This window comes from Notechis scutatus, chromosome 3 (genome assembly GCF_049901735.1).
Source record: "Notechis scutatus isolate UNSWTSFEM ecotype Mainland chromosome 3, rNotScu1.2, whole genome shotgun sequence".
In the NCBI taxonomy this organism is placed as follows: Eukaryota; Metazoa; Chordata; class Lepidosauria; order Squamata; family Elapidae; genus Notechis; species Notechis scutatus.
The window spans coordinates 52,706,955-52,722,667 of NC_142011.1; the positions used below are offsets into that span (position 1 = coordinate 52,706,955).

The 15,713-nt window shown below is 42.6% G+C and overlaps 1 protein-coding gene across 2 annotated transcripts in view; it reads left to right on the top strand.

Moving 5' to 3' along the window:
* The first annotated feature begins 2,282 nt into the window (after positions 1-2,282).
* The window catches only part of LOC113419024 (chemokine-like protein TAFA-5), a 29,495-nt gene continuing 16,064 nt past the window's right edge, over positions 2,283-15,713 (top strand). The window contains exons 1-2 of one of the 2 annotated variants that reach the window (XM_087959900.1): positions 2,283-4,329; positions 15,231-15,383. In XM_087959900.1, coding sequence (XP_087816026.1) covers positions 4,233-4,329; positions 15,231-15,383 — 250 coding nt within the window. In that variant the 5' untranslated portion in view covers positions 2,283-4,232. The remainder of the gene's footprint in view (positions 4,330-15,230; positions 15,384-15,713) is intronic. The other variant, XM_026678219.2, reaches the window with a different exon arrangement.

Genomic DNA, 15,713 nt, shown 5'->3' on the forward strand with positions numbered 1-15,713 from the left:
TTACTTCGCTAGTCATTGCTGACCATAGGGGGATGGTGGTCATTTTTGTTTCAAGGCCATTGAGACAGCACTGTCCAAAGACATTTCCAGTCATGTGACTAGCATGACATCATGGAGTGCTGTAACCTTCCCACCAAAGTGCTACCTATTTATCTACTCGTATTTGCATGCTTTCCAACTGCTAGGTTGGCAAGAGCTGGGGCAAGGATGGAACTCACCCAATCATTGGTCTCTTTCCAGCCAACAAACCAAGCCTTTTAACCGCTGAGCCACTACGCTGCCCCTTTCTTCTCCTTTTGAAGAAAAGCGGGATATAAATGTTACTGTTACAAATCTGTAAGTTTGAAAATAGTGCAGCACCTGACAGATACAGTTAGGCATATTTTTCCAAAAGACACCAGGATCTGAGGAGCTTTCAAAGGATGAGAAAATATGTGGTGTTGTTCTCTTGGTATGAAAAAGATGCAAATGAAACTGGATCATACACATATACTCTAGTTGTGTGCGAATCTGTGTAATTTACAGCGCACAAGTATTGTATTTATATGTATCTGTATTATGTATGCAGTTGAAAAATGTATTATCTCTTTATTCAGGAATATATAAACTGTTCTTCATCCAGTCAAATTTATATTTTATACCAACTTCAAGAATTATCCATCAGCCAGGAATGCTAATTTTCCATCTACTCTGTTTTAAATTCAAAATATCCTGCGTTGAGTTCCAAATATTTCCTTTGTGTACAAAACAAGCTGTTTAAAAAAAAGCATTTTTTAAAACAAGCATTTCCAACTCAGAAAGCATTTCCAACTCAGAACAAAGTGCAAACTCTGCTTAGAGCTGTGTTGAATTCAAACATTTCAAAACTCATTTCAGTGGTAGTTTCAAATGCCAATCAAAAATGACAACTTGAAACATTTTGAATTCAAAATATATTTTCCTCTTTACTGCCAGCCAGCAACAGGGTGCTGGGATGAAAATGGTTGCATGAGTTTATTCTGCCCGGTGAAGATTTTATTTTCCAAAAGAGAAACTATGGGAACAAGTCCACATAGATATACTGCAGGCGTCAAGGCCAGCTGCCACAGATACATATCATCATGGCCAAATGTCTGATCCAAGGCTGGAACAGATGAGGCATCTAAAGCAGGTAAAAGGCACTCCATGCTGTTAAGGTCAGCTTATCTCCTAGCGACAAACTGAGATTTAGGATTCAGCTGTGAAACTTCAGAGGAAACACAATTCAATGGGGAGCAGATTCCAATTTCTTGCACTTAAAAAAGGACTCACTCAATGCACTGAATCAACCGACATAACCCAGATCTGAAGTTTACCGGTAAACCAAGAATTCCTTCGAGGTCATTAGGAAAAACCCCTTCTCTTCTTCTCTTAGGATATATTGTTTTCCCGCCCCCCCACGTCCCACCGCCCCCCCCCCGGGCAAAATCCTTGAAAAAAATGTCCTTGTTCCATTGTTCAATCCATGGAAACAGGACCTCCTTTGGCAAAGCAGACAGCTACAGTACAATCTGTACTGCAACAGGAGTTGCCCGAAAGAGTCTAAGTAAGAAGCAGCGGTGCGTTGAACAAGAGGTCTGTAGGGGGCCTGCATAAGCGCACCAACGTGCCTACCGTCCCTGTCCTATTCTCTTTTATTATTATTATTTTTTTCTTATATGTATCCATGTATTCATAACTATGTTTTTACTTATACCTATTATTTTGTAAGCAATTGACAGAAATAAAGACATAAAATTAAAATAAATAAAACTGCAGCTCCCACCGTCCCCCAGCCGCGGTGCAGAGCCTCTGCTGGCTGGCTCGATCGGCAGGGGTCGCGTCTGGAGGGCATATCAGGTTGGGGGAGGGGGGGAAGACTAGAAGGGGCGTCCCAGGCGACCCGAGAAAGGAATGTGGAGGGGGGGAAAACCCCTTTTGCGTAGGAAAGCACCCTCCTTCGGGGGAGGTCCCTAAAAGCCACCGTTCGCACCCCGGCTCCAGTAGGAAACATCGCCCCCACCCCACAGGCTCCAGGCAAGCAGCACGGGCCCGGAGCAGGCGCGTTCCGTCCGGACCCTTTGCCCGACCCGCCCCCGCGCGCCACAGCTTTCCACGGAGCTGCTCTTCGCTGCCTGTGTGGGCGCCTAGCTTCGGCTTGGGCAGCCACCTCACGGAGGCCGCCGTCCCTGTCCCACAGAAGTGCCTCTTGCGCTTTATCCAGCCGAGCTTCCCCTCCACATAAACACGCGCGCGCCGGCGCGCAACCCCGCAGTTGACGCGCCGTCCTTCAGCCACACCAAGGAGGTCCGGCGTGAAAAACTGACTCCTCAGCCAACCCCCAGCAAGAGGCGTGCTGCTCCTTCCGGGCTCTTCCGCTGCCAGGCTGAACCACCAAGCCCGGAATGCTGCATTACTCGGCCCACCCATGCCCTGCGGCTTTCACCTTTGCTAGGGGAGGAGGAGGAGGAGGAGGACGCGAAGCCCACTCCTAGCAGGACTCTTCCAGCCAAAGGAAAAGCGGGCGGGCAGGGAATGCGGCAGCAGACCAGCAGCTCCGAGCGGATCGGGCGGCCGGCAGGCTGCAGCGCGGCAAGAGTTAAGCGGAGGGAGACAGTCCGCCAAGGAGAATTCAGAACAGGGGGTCTCTCCGTCTGGGGAGCCGACCGGCGGCGGACCGGGAGAGGCCGGCGCTGCTGCTTCTTCGGAGCGCCGAGTGGGGAGAAAGAGCCGCTCGCGGGCAAAGAGCGAGCGAGCCAGAAACTTTCCCCGGATCTTTCCTCGGCGCGATCTGGAGGAGAAGATACCCTGCACCCGCCGGGTGGTGGTGGTGGTGGTGGGGAAGCTGCAGCGATAGCGCGGGGCCGCTTCGAGCAGGGATCCCGCTGGCACCCTTGCAGAGGCGCGAAGCTGGCCAGACGCCTCCGAGGGGAGCGCTAAACTAAGGCAGCTGCCAACGCTTCAGCCGGAATTGCTCCCTGCTCCTCCCGTGTCTTTCTTACAGTTCGGAATCGAGTCGCCGCAGCGGCTTTGGTTGGGGAAGGAACGGGGGGCTTCTCAGTCGCAGAGAACGGGGCCAAGCTTCTCTCGCTGCGGAGAGCCCGAAAGTGTCGGAGGGAGGGGCGAGACTCTGTTTCTGAGGGGAAGGGGGCCGTCAGCCCCCCCTCCCCCCGTTTGAGCTTCTGACACTTCCCAGCCTCTCTATTTAGCACGCACGCACCCCTATACTTCGCCTTCCTCCCAGATAAAAAACCGGAATCGAAGAAATTCTCTCTCCACCCCGGCAGGTCGCTGTTTGTTGCAGGGAGCCCGGTCGGATCCAAGAGGAGAAGAGCTTGCCACAGGTAGCCGGAGAGTCGGAGGCGCGACGCGAGGCGACTCGCGCGGCCGAGAGCGCTCGAGAGATCCTCTGTGTGTGTGTGTGTGTGTGTGGCCCAAAGGGTGCAGGGGTCGGAGCTTGTTGCTGGCAGGCTCCGCTCCTCTGCCCTCCCCCCCGCCAGGCTTCCCCCGCAGCCGAGGATGAAAGCTTTCCCCTGCGGCCGAGGAAGGCCGGACGAGCAGGCAGCAGAGGCGGCGCAGGCGGGGACTCGAGCTCTCGGGTGGGCTCTTGCGGGGGAGACCGTGGTGTCGAAGACTGCGCCTGGCAAACCGCGCCAGACGGCGAAGGGGAACAGCAGCAGCAGCACAAACGGCGTCTGCGGTTGTTGAAAAGATACAGAACAAGTCAAGAACCGAACTGCGCACGGCCGGGACTTTGGCTGGTCCCAAGGAAAGGGGCGGGGTCCCTCCAAAGCTGCAACCCCCGACGGTTACTTTTAAAGCAATTAACTGGTGCAAATCGGGATTTCCGAACCCGCTTCTCGGCTACAGCGAGGGCGGAGCTTGATGTTGAGGATAAGATGTTAAAAGGAGGGAGCCTCTGCCTTGTTAAAGAAATTAGACTTCTGGTACCCCTGGGTTGTAGAGCGAGAAGCGCCCGATCCTAAATAACTCAGCCGGGCACTCTAGGAAGTTGCAGTTGGACCTGCACATTCTCTCTGGAAAGCCTAATGCTGCTGCCTACAGCTTTGCTCTGCCTGAAAGGGAATGCGGCTGTGCTCCAGCCACGGCAGAATCTCCTCTGTGCCAGACAGACACCCTCTTACAGCTGGATTTAGAAAAAGGCTGAACTTTGTAGTGGGGCGCATCCTCCTTTGGCCCCTGCTGGTGGCCCATCTGGGGAAACCTCTATAAGAATGCTGGCCGGTTGGAGAGAGCTGTCTACCAGGATAATTGCTATACTTGGCTGTCTCCTCTTCTTCTGGCTCTTGTACTGCCATCTGCCCAAGGAAGGTAAGTTCAGAGCTGTTTCATGCAGCACCTGTCATGATTCTGTCCTGTGCCTTTGCAGAAATGAGCTTTCCCACCTGTTTTCCCTCCAAGGCCTGCACAGAAAGCTTCACTTGGAAGTGCTCAGGATGAGGCTAGGATCTTATCATGGAGCACACTCTCTCCCTCCCCCCTGAGTCAGGCACAGTTTGCCTACCAGAGGATAGGCACCCTTAAAGTATAACTAATAAGTCTACACATTGGGGCCTTTTACATTTAAAAATCAAGAGTGATTTTCAAGAGTGAAGATCATATATGGCTATAGGTTTTATGGATCTGTTCTCTTTCTTGGGGCCAAATATCATCCCATTCCTTACAAAGGCACTGTGTATATTTAATAGCAATAGGACTTGACTCTGAGAAGACAGAAGTCGTATTTAGCTCCCACCCCAGGCAAAATGTCAGGGATATGATATTTTACCAAGGCAGCAGAAGTAAAGAAGGATAGAAAATAAAATTCAGCTAATACAAACTAGCTACAATATTAACACTTTGTTTGGCACTATGGCATTAGGACTATCTTAAGTGGAACAGCTTGGGCAACCATTAAGGCCTCATGTTCACCAAATCAAAACAAAAAATACAGATTCTAAGATGAGCCAAAGCAACTGAAAAACTGCATGGGTTGCTTTGGCCAATGACATTCAGTTGCATTCAAAGTTGCTTTAGGGAGTTAAGGAGCGACAGTTCAAGTGATCCCAGACCTTTTGCTGGGCCATTTTACAATTTAAATTTCAAAGGAAAATAAATAATTTATTTTCCCACAGGTTTTTTGTATTGGTATTAGGATGAAAAGAATAATGACAGTAGATATTGGGGCTTCCAACTAAATACTGATGGACTCAGCTTATCTGTGACCTGGCAGAAGATCTAAGGAACATACATTTTAGATCTGGAAAGGCTTTGAACTCGAAGGACCAATAAGCAATAAGGGAGAGATGAAAATAACCATTCTAGCTTTGAAAAAACAAAAATAGCGCAATCAAATACACAATCATAAAAAGGGAAACTTTCAAGGAACACGAAGGGGAAAGCTCCTATGATTGAAGGCCAAGATGAGGCATGCCTAATCTAGACTTGTGGATTTGCATTTTCCCTGAATCAGACTAATTTTCCTGCCATCATGGTTGCAGTAAATTCACAATGCTTTTATTGTTTATAACATTGCAGGCTACCATATTTATATGTATGATGCTGTAGAAATGTAAAAAAAGTGGGTTTCTCTTCAGGCTCTTTTGAATCCCTTGACATTTAGACAAACTTTGCAGTTTGAATCTCTTGATGCTTAAGCTCCCACAGAAATAAAGGTTATCCTCACAGACCTTACTTGTGCTTGATCAAGGCTCAGTGTCTATGGAAGGGTGTACTCTGAACAGCGTTGGTTTGTGGGTGATGTGGCCAGGAGTTTGGGAATCTGCAAATTAGAAATCTTAAAAATTAGACGAGGCTTTACTATCATAGCAGACAGGCAGACATAAGTAAAAAAAAAAAAATCTGTCTAGCCAAATGGCTTTCTCATTGTTTTGGCTTTGAGAGGTGCCAATTTCTCTTTCTGACTCCTACTTTCTTTCTGTTTCAAATTCAGCATGGCCTGAACCATGGTATTTTTATTTTATTTTTGCCAAAAGACATCTCTGTGCAGTTGAAAATTGTGATGTAAGGTTCCATGACCCCAGGTCCTGCTAACCTGTTAAATCATGAATCCCATCTCCATTGATATTTCGCTTGTAGGGTCAAAGTAGACTTGGCTCAAATAGTGAGAAATGACTGGGGAAACATCTCTGCCTGGTAAGCTGCTATTAATTAATAGCAACAATTGTTCATGTGATGAACAATAATCTAAGCTGGCATAAGGTAGTTTCTTACATTCCAAGGTAAGGGTCTAATTCTGGTTACTAGTTTGAAATTGTAAGTTTGAAATTATGATTTTATCAATATCTCTACTTGTTACTACAGTGCAAATATAACTCCCTCCAAGTCAGTGTATGAGATTTAATATGAGATTCAATGTTATAAATTTGAATTCTATTTCACAGTAGGGTAGTCCAGTCTTTTGTAACCTGGCCCTCTGGATGCGCTGAGATGACACTTCCCAGAATTCTTAGCCAGCACAATCTGGATAGAATTCTTGGCCCTTGAAATCTGAACCCATCCAGGAGAGCCAGATTGGGGAAGGGTGAAATAAACAAAGGGCTTTGTGATGACCCGGAGTAATAAACGTAACAAAATCCAAAACATAAATAAATGTCCAACTCGGCCCCACTATTCAATAATTCTCAGTTGAAGATAAAAAGTACTCAAAAATAGTCTTCAAAAGAAAGCAATACAGTCCGAACTTAATGAGCAGATAGAAGTGAAATAAAAAAAACCTAACTAACTGCAATGACGAAATTTCCACAATGGACCAGGATAAGTAATTACCAAATTCAAGGAGATAACAAGGCACAGTCTGTTGGAAGGACGCCAACCAAGATAACTTCAGCCCAAAATAAAACACACTTTGCTCCTGGCAACGCTGTGTTGTAATCACCTCTCTTATATACTAGTCTCTCCAGCTGCAACCAATGAGGAGGATCATGGCCGCTTCCTCTCTCATAAGCCGAGTTGTTGCCTTCTCTGTTCCTCCCTGTGTGTCCTAGGATGCATAGGGGATGGGCCTGGTTCTTCCTCTGACTTCCCCAGCCTCCTTCACAACCTGTGGAGCCACACCTCTACTCCCTGTCGCTGTTCTTCCTCTCCCTCAGAGTCCAACTCTACCAAAGGGCATGACAGGTTTACTATTAAGCTTAAAGTGTCTAGTTTAAAACACCCCTGTGCATGTATCCCATTAATATGTGGAGAAGGCTTTTTTCTCTCTCTCTCTGACAAAGTCTTCATCTCTCAGTCTTTACTCTTTTTTTCACAACAGACTGACATACTTCACCCTAACTTGGTGTCCTCCAGTTGCTCTTAAACAGTAAGATTCATCCACTCCAACTACAAATGGCCAGGGTTGGAGGTCACTGAGTTGGAGAAAGCCAGTATAAAGCATACAGTCCTCTGATTTGGCCTTTGTCTAGTAACTGGCTGCAGAGAATTTCTAGCATACATGACGTTATGGGGAATGGACCAGATTATCAGAACAAGTTAGGAATGTAATAATAAGCAGCTTTTCTATTTTTTTTATTTCTTATATGTATGTATGAGGGGGCAGAAAGAAGAAAAATCCCATTGGAGAGCAAGCACAAGCCCTATTAAGCAACTGAATTGTTCCTGGGCTTCCCTTTTTCTTTCTCCCAGCTCTACACTGTGTAACAGTCTGGCCAGCCCCAGCAACTGCAGAAGCAATCTTGAGCTGATGTTTACTTCCCCAGAAACCTATAAAGATTGCTGTCGGCATAAATGTCCCATTGAGAGCCCAGAAACGGGGGCCTCTTGCAAACAAGGATGCAGGAGATTTGCAAATCCATGTTGATCCATTAATTATATCACAATTTAACAACTGTAGCTAAATATTTATGCAATGATTCAAAGAATGAGAGCTTATCCAATCAAACCATAGTTATGAGTTCAAAGCTAGCCTCGGGCATGCAAGATTCAAGGCAGTGCCAACTTGCTTGCCACCTTGCCAGAACCCTAAATCACTTATAAGTCACAAGGCTGTTTGCTGTATAGCTTCCTTCACTGGGCAATCTGCAAAGCAGCCAAGGTGCAAATTACTTGCACTTCATTGCTATGGTTTTGTGGCAGGGAAAAGTCAATATTACACTTAAGCTTGTTCAATAACAACATAGCCCCACCACTCTGCAAAGCCAAACATTTTAAATCTGTGACATTTACTGTCTCGTGGATATATAGATAATGAATATGTGGATATACTAATGCTGGTTGTTAAGAAAAGCCTAATAATTTGAGCATAGATGCTGTTATTTTTTTAAAATTTAGTAATAGCCTTTTTTTTTTAAACCAATAGAGATGATGTTTTAACAACAGACAGCCTTATGGCATTCTAAAGAGCACCACACATTTATTATAATACTGCAGCACCTTAATGAGTTACTTTGTTACGGTTTGGCCTCTAGGTTTGCTTAATTAAAAGCTAATTTAGCCATTAAGATTCCACAGAAATTCTCTACCTTGGTTCCAATTGTTTCTCCTCTCCTGCAGGGGGTTCTGATCAACTTTCTCTTAAATTTTAACATTTTATCCAGTTAAATGCAACACCTTTTTGTATCTCACCTGTACTATAACCACTGTGGCAATCATCCCTTGTTTTTATCAATTTGAATAAGTTCAGAGTTTGAAATTTGGCAGATTTTTAAATAAAATCTTAAGTTTGCTTTAATTGCATTAAGAAATGTACATTGACTTCAGATTCAGATTTTTAGTAAAATGTGAAATGTACATAAATTTGTACTATGCAAAAAAAAAAAAAAAGGCCTGGCACTTTTGTTCTACATAAGAGTCTATGTAGATATTTCATGTTAATGTAATATAATCATGTATAAATTAAGCCTTTAATATTAAGCAAAAGTAGAAATTATACTAACACGGAGGAGAAATATTTGAATTAAATCTGTAAATATATACAGATGCAAACCTCTGTTTGACTGTCTGACTTTTGTCAAAATATTTGAAAGGTATCATGATTGTTCCAGAGCTAAGATGATGAGAATTAGCCATGGTGATACAAAATTCAGCAGGTGAAAGTATTGGAAGCTGTTGATTACCTTGATAATTTGAAAAATGGGAGAGGTATGATAGATATGGTAGAGGGAGAGATCGATCACTTACCAAAAAACAAATCCTAGCAGAGATCAGAAAAATTACTGAGTTCCAAAAATATTATTTGTCAGAAAACATGTCCTTCCCTTCTTCAGCCTTTGCAAAGTAGACCACTGTTGTTACTCCTTTATTAGATTTGTGGGGCGTTCCGAGACCAAAACTGCTAACTACTTTTGAGGACACTTTATGACCCTGCAGGTACAAGACATGAACTGCAGACAGGCAAAATTTTAATGTCTGTTCTAAATGAGAAACAAATTATCATTGGAATTATACAAGTTGGGCCCACATGAAGTGTCTAGCCTGTTCCAATGCTCTGGCTTGATTAGATCAGATGCAGCAGAGGAAAGACTTCAGTTTTGTAAGGATGTGCTTTATCTTTTTACTACTATCTTGGGGCATAGACCAACCAGAGCCCAGGAGCATAATATTGGCGAGGCCAAGCAAATTGCAAAATGATCGTTCAGCAGACAGGCAGAGCATGATATCTTCTGGGCTCTGTGAGCCACACATTGGGAGGATGTTTATATACAAGTCAGCATCTGAAAGGCCATAACTATGGATGCTTGTGACTTAATTTAGGGGTAACACAGGTTTGGGTATGTGTGTGCCTTCAAGTCACTGAACTCCTGGTGACTACCTGGAAAAGTTCTTGCAGTTTTCTTGGCAAGGTTTTGGAAATGGATTGCTATTGCCTCCTACCTGGGGTTGAGAAAAGTGACTGGCCTAAAGTCACCCAGTTGGCTTTGTGCAGTTGGAGTGGAACTCCCAATCGCTAACCCAGTGTCTTAACCACTACACCAAACTGGCTCTGTTTGAGCTTCTGTTGATTAAATCATTGCAAATCAAAAACATGATTGCAAATTATCCATTGATTTGATTTTACTTAAACTTATCTCATGTTTACAAGAATTGTTAATCTGTTAAGTCTGCCTGTTTCAATCTGATACAGTACTCTTAACAATATTGAACTATAGCTGCCGTCATTTAAAAAAAATAGCATATGGTAGACGTTGTAGACTAACACGTCTGAAGGATATCAGGTGGTGGAAGATGTTTGCTTCATGTGGTTTGGGAGTAGTGTATCTTGGCTGCAAATATCCAGATGATGGCAGAAAAGAGTTACAGCTCAATGTATCTCTTTGCTGCCTTCTAGAGGTCATTCTGAACATTACAGCCCAAATCTGGTGGTCATCAGTTAAAACTAGTAACGTATTGTACTTTGTTCATTCTTTAGATAGTCAATTAAAGGAATGGAAGCATTTACATTTTTTAATCAATATTTTTCAAATTTTTCCATTGGTTCTCAGTTCTTAATTCTGCATTCATTTTGATTTGCCCTTCATCCCCCTCTGCTTTCTGAATTGTTTCAAAGGGTACATATCTTCTAAAACATCTACTTATAGGCAAGAAGTAGGTAGAAAGATATAATTACAAATGCATTTTTCTTTAGATACTGTTCCATGGCCTTTAGTGAACTTGAATTGGGGAGCGTTCCTTGAAGTGTCTGCACAAGCATTGTGGAAAATGGTATTGGAAAAAAAAAAACCACTCAACTGAGTGCTTGTACACAGCCCAGAAATAAACTGCTGCATAGTTTTTTTTAAAATAAAAACACTGAGAAGAACAGTTTATACTTTTTCTCTTCAGTATTTTGTAGGAATATTGAAACCAGACCCATGATTTTTGGTATTGACTGGCTGTGGTTCCTTAAGGCTTTGGGACATCAATGTTTTCTCAACCCAGCCTATAGAGACCAAGAATTGAAGATAGAATGACTATTGGCACATCTCCACCACTGAACTAGAATGTTTGCAGCTTTCTTCCAACTTTGGTTTCAACGCTGTTCTTGTTGAAGAAAGTAGCCAACTGGTTATGTTTTCTTGCTAAGCTTTTGCAGAGTAGCTCTTTCCAATCTGTGGCACTATACAAATATATCTCAGGCCCTTAGAACATGGGCACATCATGAACAGTGAGGGTTTTATTTTTCATTTCTTGAATGATATGTAAGACACTCACAGCTTTGATCCATAAACTGGGCATTTTATAGCACTTCTTTAAAAACTCACAGTGAGCAACTGCTATGTACAGATACAATTTTTTTCAGCATTCCTGTCCCGTCTAAACCATCTGGAGGAAGGGGAATGTCTTCCTATTCCTGGTTCTTGTTGTAAAGATCATTAAAGATCTGGTCATCATAAGTTAAATTGTAATTTGGAAACTTGAAGTTGGCAAGCTGTACCGAGGTCAAAGTGGCTCTTGAAATGGACTATAAAGCCCCAGGAAGTAGCACCACCTGTTTTTGCCCATGATCCAGCTAAGCAGTTATCAGCTGGAAGAAAGAGAATGTGATGAAGAGCAGAATTAAAAATTCTCCAGTCAACACTGCCTGGAGGGTGACCCTTGCCTGTTGCGCACAGCAAGGGAAATAAATTACACAAGAGAGAAAATGCATGAGGATCATCAGGGTGAAGTTCTTAGCCCCGCACTCTGTTATCATCCCAAACTGAACATTCCTCTACCTGTATAGCCCCCAACACATTGCTTTGCCCTTAAAAGATTCCTCTCCCCTGACCCAAATGGCCAGTGTGTCTGACTTCAGACACAAAACTAGAAAGATATAGAGAAAACATTGTATGCTGTCACTATATTTTATTTTATTTATTTATTTGATTTGTCAATCACTTATAAGATAATAGGTATAAGTATAAACATTAGTAAGAATACAGGTAATAGGTACGAATAAATGGGGACAATAGGACAGGGACAGTAGGCATGATTGTGCACTTATGCACACCCCTTACAGACCTCTTAGGAATGGGGTGAGGTCAATAGTGGATAGTTTGAGGTTAAAGGAGTAGGGGTTAGAGGATGTAACAACAGAGTGAGGTAGTGCATTCCAGGCATTGACCACTCTGTTGCTGAAGTCGTACTTTCTGCAATCAAGTTTGGAGCGGTTTACATTGAGTTTGTAATCTGTTTTGTGCTCTTGTATTGTTGCAGTTGAAGCTGAGGTAGACTGGTAGAAGTAGACTGAAGTAGCCATTGACTGGTAGGACATTGTAGCAGATAAGTTTGTGTACTACGCTTAAGTCTAACTATAGGTGGTGTAGTTCAAGGTTGTCCAAGCCTAAAATTTCAAACCTGGTGATATAGGGCATTCTGTTGCGAGCAGAGGAGTGTAGTACTCTTCTCGTGAAATACTTTTGGACTCACTCAATTGTATTAATGTCCGATATACAGTGCGGATTCCAGACAGATGAGCTATATTCAAGTATTGGTCTAACAAAGGTTTTGTATGCCCTGCAAATTAGTAGATAGCACCCAAATCCAATTCACCCTTCACATATAGCTCTTTAAAATCAGGTTTTTGAAGGCTTTTGCAAGAAGAGCACTAGGGCCTGATGGGCTAAAGCCACTGAGCACAGGCTTCACTGCACAATTACATGCAATTGAGGTTCACCACATATCCATCCCTTCGTTCTCTTTGCAAGGTTGGATTACAGAAATTCCCTCGCAAGAATAATGCAGGCAGGTAGTTCAACAGGTTGATGCTGGAGGGGGCAGGGTTCCTTGTTGCATAGGAAAGTCCAAGACGTGATGAATATATTCCTTTATGATACCAGTGGCACAGCACAGCTGGAGACTTTCAGGACCTAAGTCATCACAAGCAGCAAAAATAATAAAAGAAGAGGTAGCAGGGTAAATCACATCCAGCAAATGTAGTTCTAATAGAAATGTCTCGGCCTCTCTGATATACTTATTCAGATAACAAATAACTCGTTCTAGGAGAAGAAGCAAGCCAGACATTGAATGTGCATATTACAATTCAAAAAAATATGAAGAGGCTGCCGTATATGCCTGTATAAATCGAAGTGATTGCGTATGTTTTCTTTATTCAAATGCCACTGAAGAAGAAGAACTGAAGAAATGAGAAACTGTTGCTACTCACCTAAATAGGGGAAGCAAGGAAACAGATAAGGGGGTTGAACCTATTTAAAAGGGCAGGGTATAAATATAGTATGAGAGTTGTTAGGGATAACATGGTTACCTAACTTAGCTTGGGTAAAATAATATATATAGACTATGATTGTGTGTGTCACTTTAAATGCAGACCATGTATTTTGGGTGCGGTTGTAAAATCACCATAAGAGGGAGCAAGAGAGCTCACTGTTTGCTGGCTTTTACTGGATTGCTGACAATGATGGATTGATGGTGATAACTGCGTTTTTTCCCTGCTATTGCTGAACGAAGAAAAGAGGTTTGATTTTCTTCATATCTCTACTGCAAAAAGAGATATATTACTGGACTGATTAATTGTAAGTTTACTGACCTCTTTTTCAACACTGGACTTTGCTAATGGATAATCCCCGGACGGACTGAACTAAGTGTATGATATATGGACTGTTTGACTATGCTAACAATCTTACTGGAATAAAAAAACTATTTAACTGGCACAGTGTATCTGTTTTACTGAGTGTAAACTACAACAACATTTATCTCACATATCTGCCTGCCTGCCTGACTACCGTTACACATTCTGCTAGGGTGTATATCCCTAACAAGAGTATTTCAAATATTTTATATTTAGAGCATGCCAAAATATGGCACGAATTCACACAGATTATCAAAAAAGTTATAGTCCACAATAGATTATTAAACAAGTTGTGTAACCTTTGTAGGAAGGAGTGTTTGTGCCTAAACAGCAGTTAATAGCAGGCCATTAGCAATAATGTCTACAGTTGTTGAACAAATCCATGTGATTTTTCTTCTTCTTTAATCAAGAAGACGGGTCTAGGGAGTCAATAATATAAGGAGCAATATCTGGCCAACCTGTTATACAAGCAAGAAACCAATATGGAAAATATGAATATTAACACAAAGGAAGCTTTGCCATTGCCCAGTTCTATCATGGATTTCCTTTGGCGGGGTAAAAGAAAGAAAGAAAAAAACAGTGTCAATATGACTGAAAGTGGTTCTCTAACTGAGGATCTAGTAGTCCATTTCTCATATCACACTGAATTGCAAAAATGTTTGTTTGGTTTTGGTATAACTGTTTGCAAAACATATGATTTAATTAGTTGTGTGAATACAACCTTTTTTTTTTTTTTTGTTATTTGGCAAGCTGTGGTTAAACAAACCATAACTTGGATTTATGAAGGCTGAACCAGAATGTGAGTTGTGCAATGATGGTAAACTAATGTTTCTTTAAAATTCAAACTCTGTGGTTCTAAGACAAGAGGTGAAAAATGCTTCAGTATTTTCTCATATCAAAAGATGATATTATAACTAGGGTATTAAACTAAGATTGAAATACTTAAATTCTAATATGGCAACTATCATTCTAGACTTTTTTTTAATGAGGATAAAATTGGAAGAGGAAGTATCTATGTTGCCTTGGCCTTGTAAAGGAAGACAAAAGACATGATCTTAATATATATATAAATAAAGCTTGCAACATGGATCATAACACGGTAGTGCAGATTAATGGCTTTGGAATTTCCTCTTGTTTGGCTAGGTTGGAGAGTTTATTAGGTTAGTTAGCCAGCAAGCCAAGCTTGAATGGGCTCACTTTTCTCAGTGTGGGAGCATACAAAACCCCCCAGCACCTTAGAAATAATCATATCCTCCCAGCCAATAAAAGAAATACAGCACAGCAATTCTGTTGGTGATATTGCAAGAATTATTTGTAGGCATACCTGGATACCAATGTGTTACATGAGAAGGAGCCGAATTCTACACCTAGGGGAGGTTCTGTGAATTTGTATGAACGTACACAATGTCATCCTTTAGCAGAAGTTATATAGAAGATGTTGATACAGTTTTGTATAGTCGATTAGTGTACTTGCTCATCATGTCTGCAAAACTGATTTTGTTGGACTCCCATCTGTAAGATTAGAAAACTTTTACTCAATTGAATTGGTTGCCTGCCATCTTTTTCTGGGGCACCTGTATAAATTAGAGCTGTTGCCACCACAGGGACTCTCTTTAGCTTAGGATCCAGGGTCCAAGCTCCTGACTTCCTTTTCCAGTAAATAGGCTGCATTATTTTCCTGCATCTTTGTGTGTGAAGGGATTAAATCTGTCTTCTATCTCAACAGGAAAGGAGCTCGAGGTAGGGACATGTGAGATCACAGCCCTGGATAGAGATATGAGCCATCCCAAAAGGATGATTGCCCGACAGACAGCACGGTGTGCCTGTCGAAGAGGACAAGTTGCTGGAACAACGAAAGCAAAACCTGCCTGTGTAGATGGTAAGAAAGTAAGGCTGCCTTCACTCTTGTTTAATTGCACCAAAGACCCATCAATCTGGCCCACGAGGACCAGCAATTTGATACAAATGGCTGAGACACATTGCAGGGACCCATGAAGGTCTATGAGAGCAACTTAATAGCATCAGTGATGGCTTTTCCATTCTGGAGACCTCATTTTGAGCTAAAGCTAGGGGCGTTCCCAGAAATTAAAAGTTGAGTTTTGTTAGTGTAACTCAAGGGGAAACAAAACAAAACAAAACTGGGTTTGGGGTTGTTTTGTCATCACTAATCAACACAAGAGATGAGGCATTTGTCTTCTGTGACCTTTTG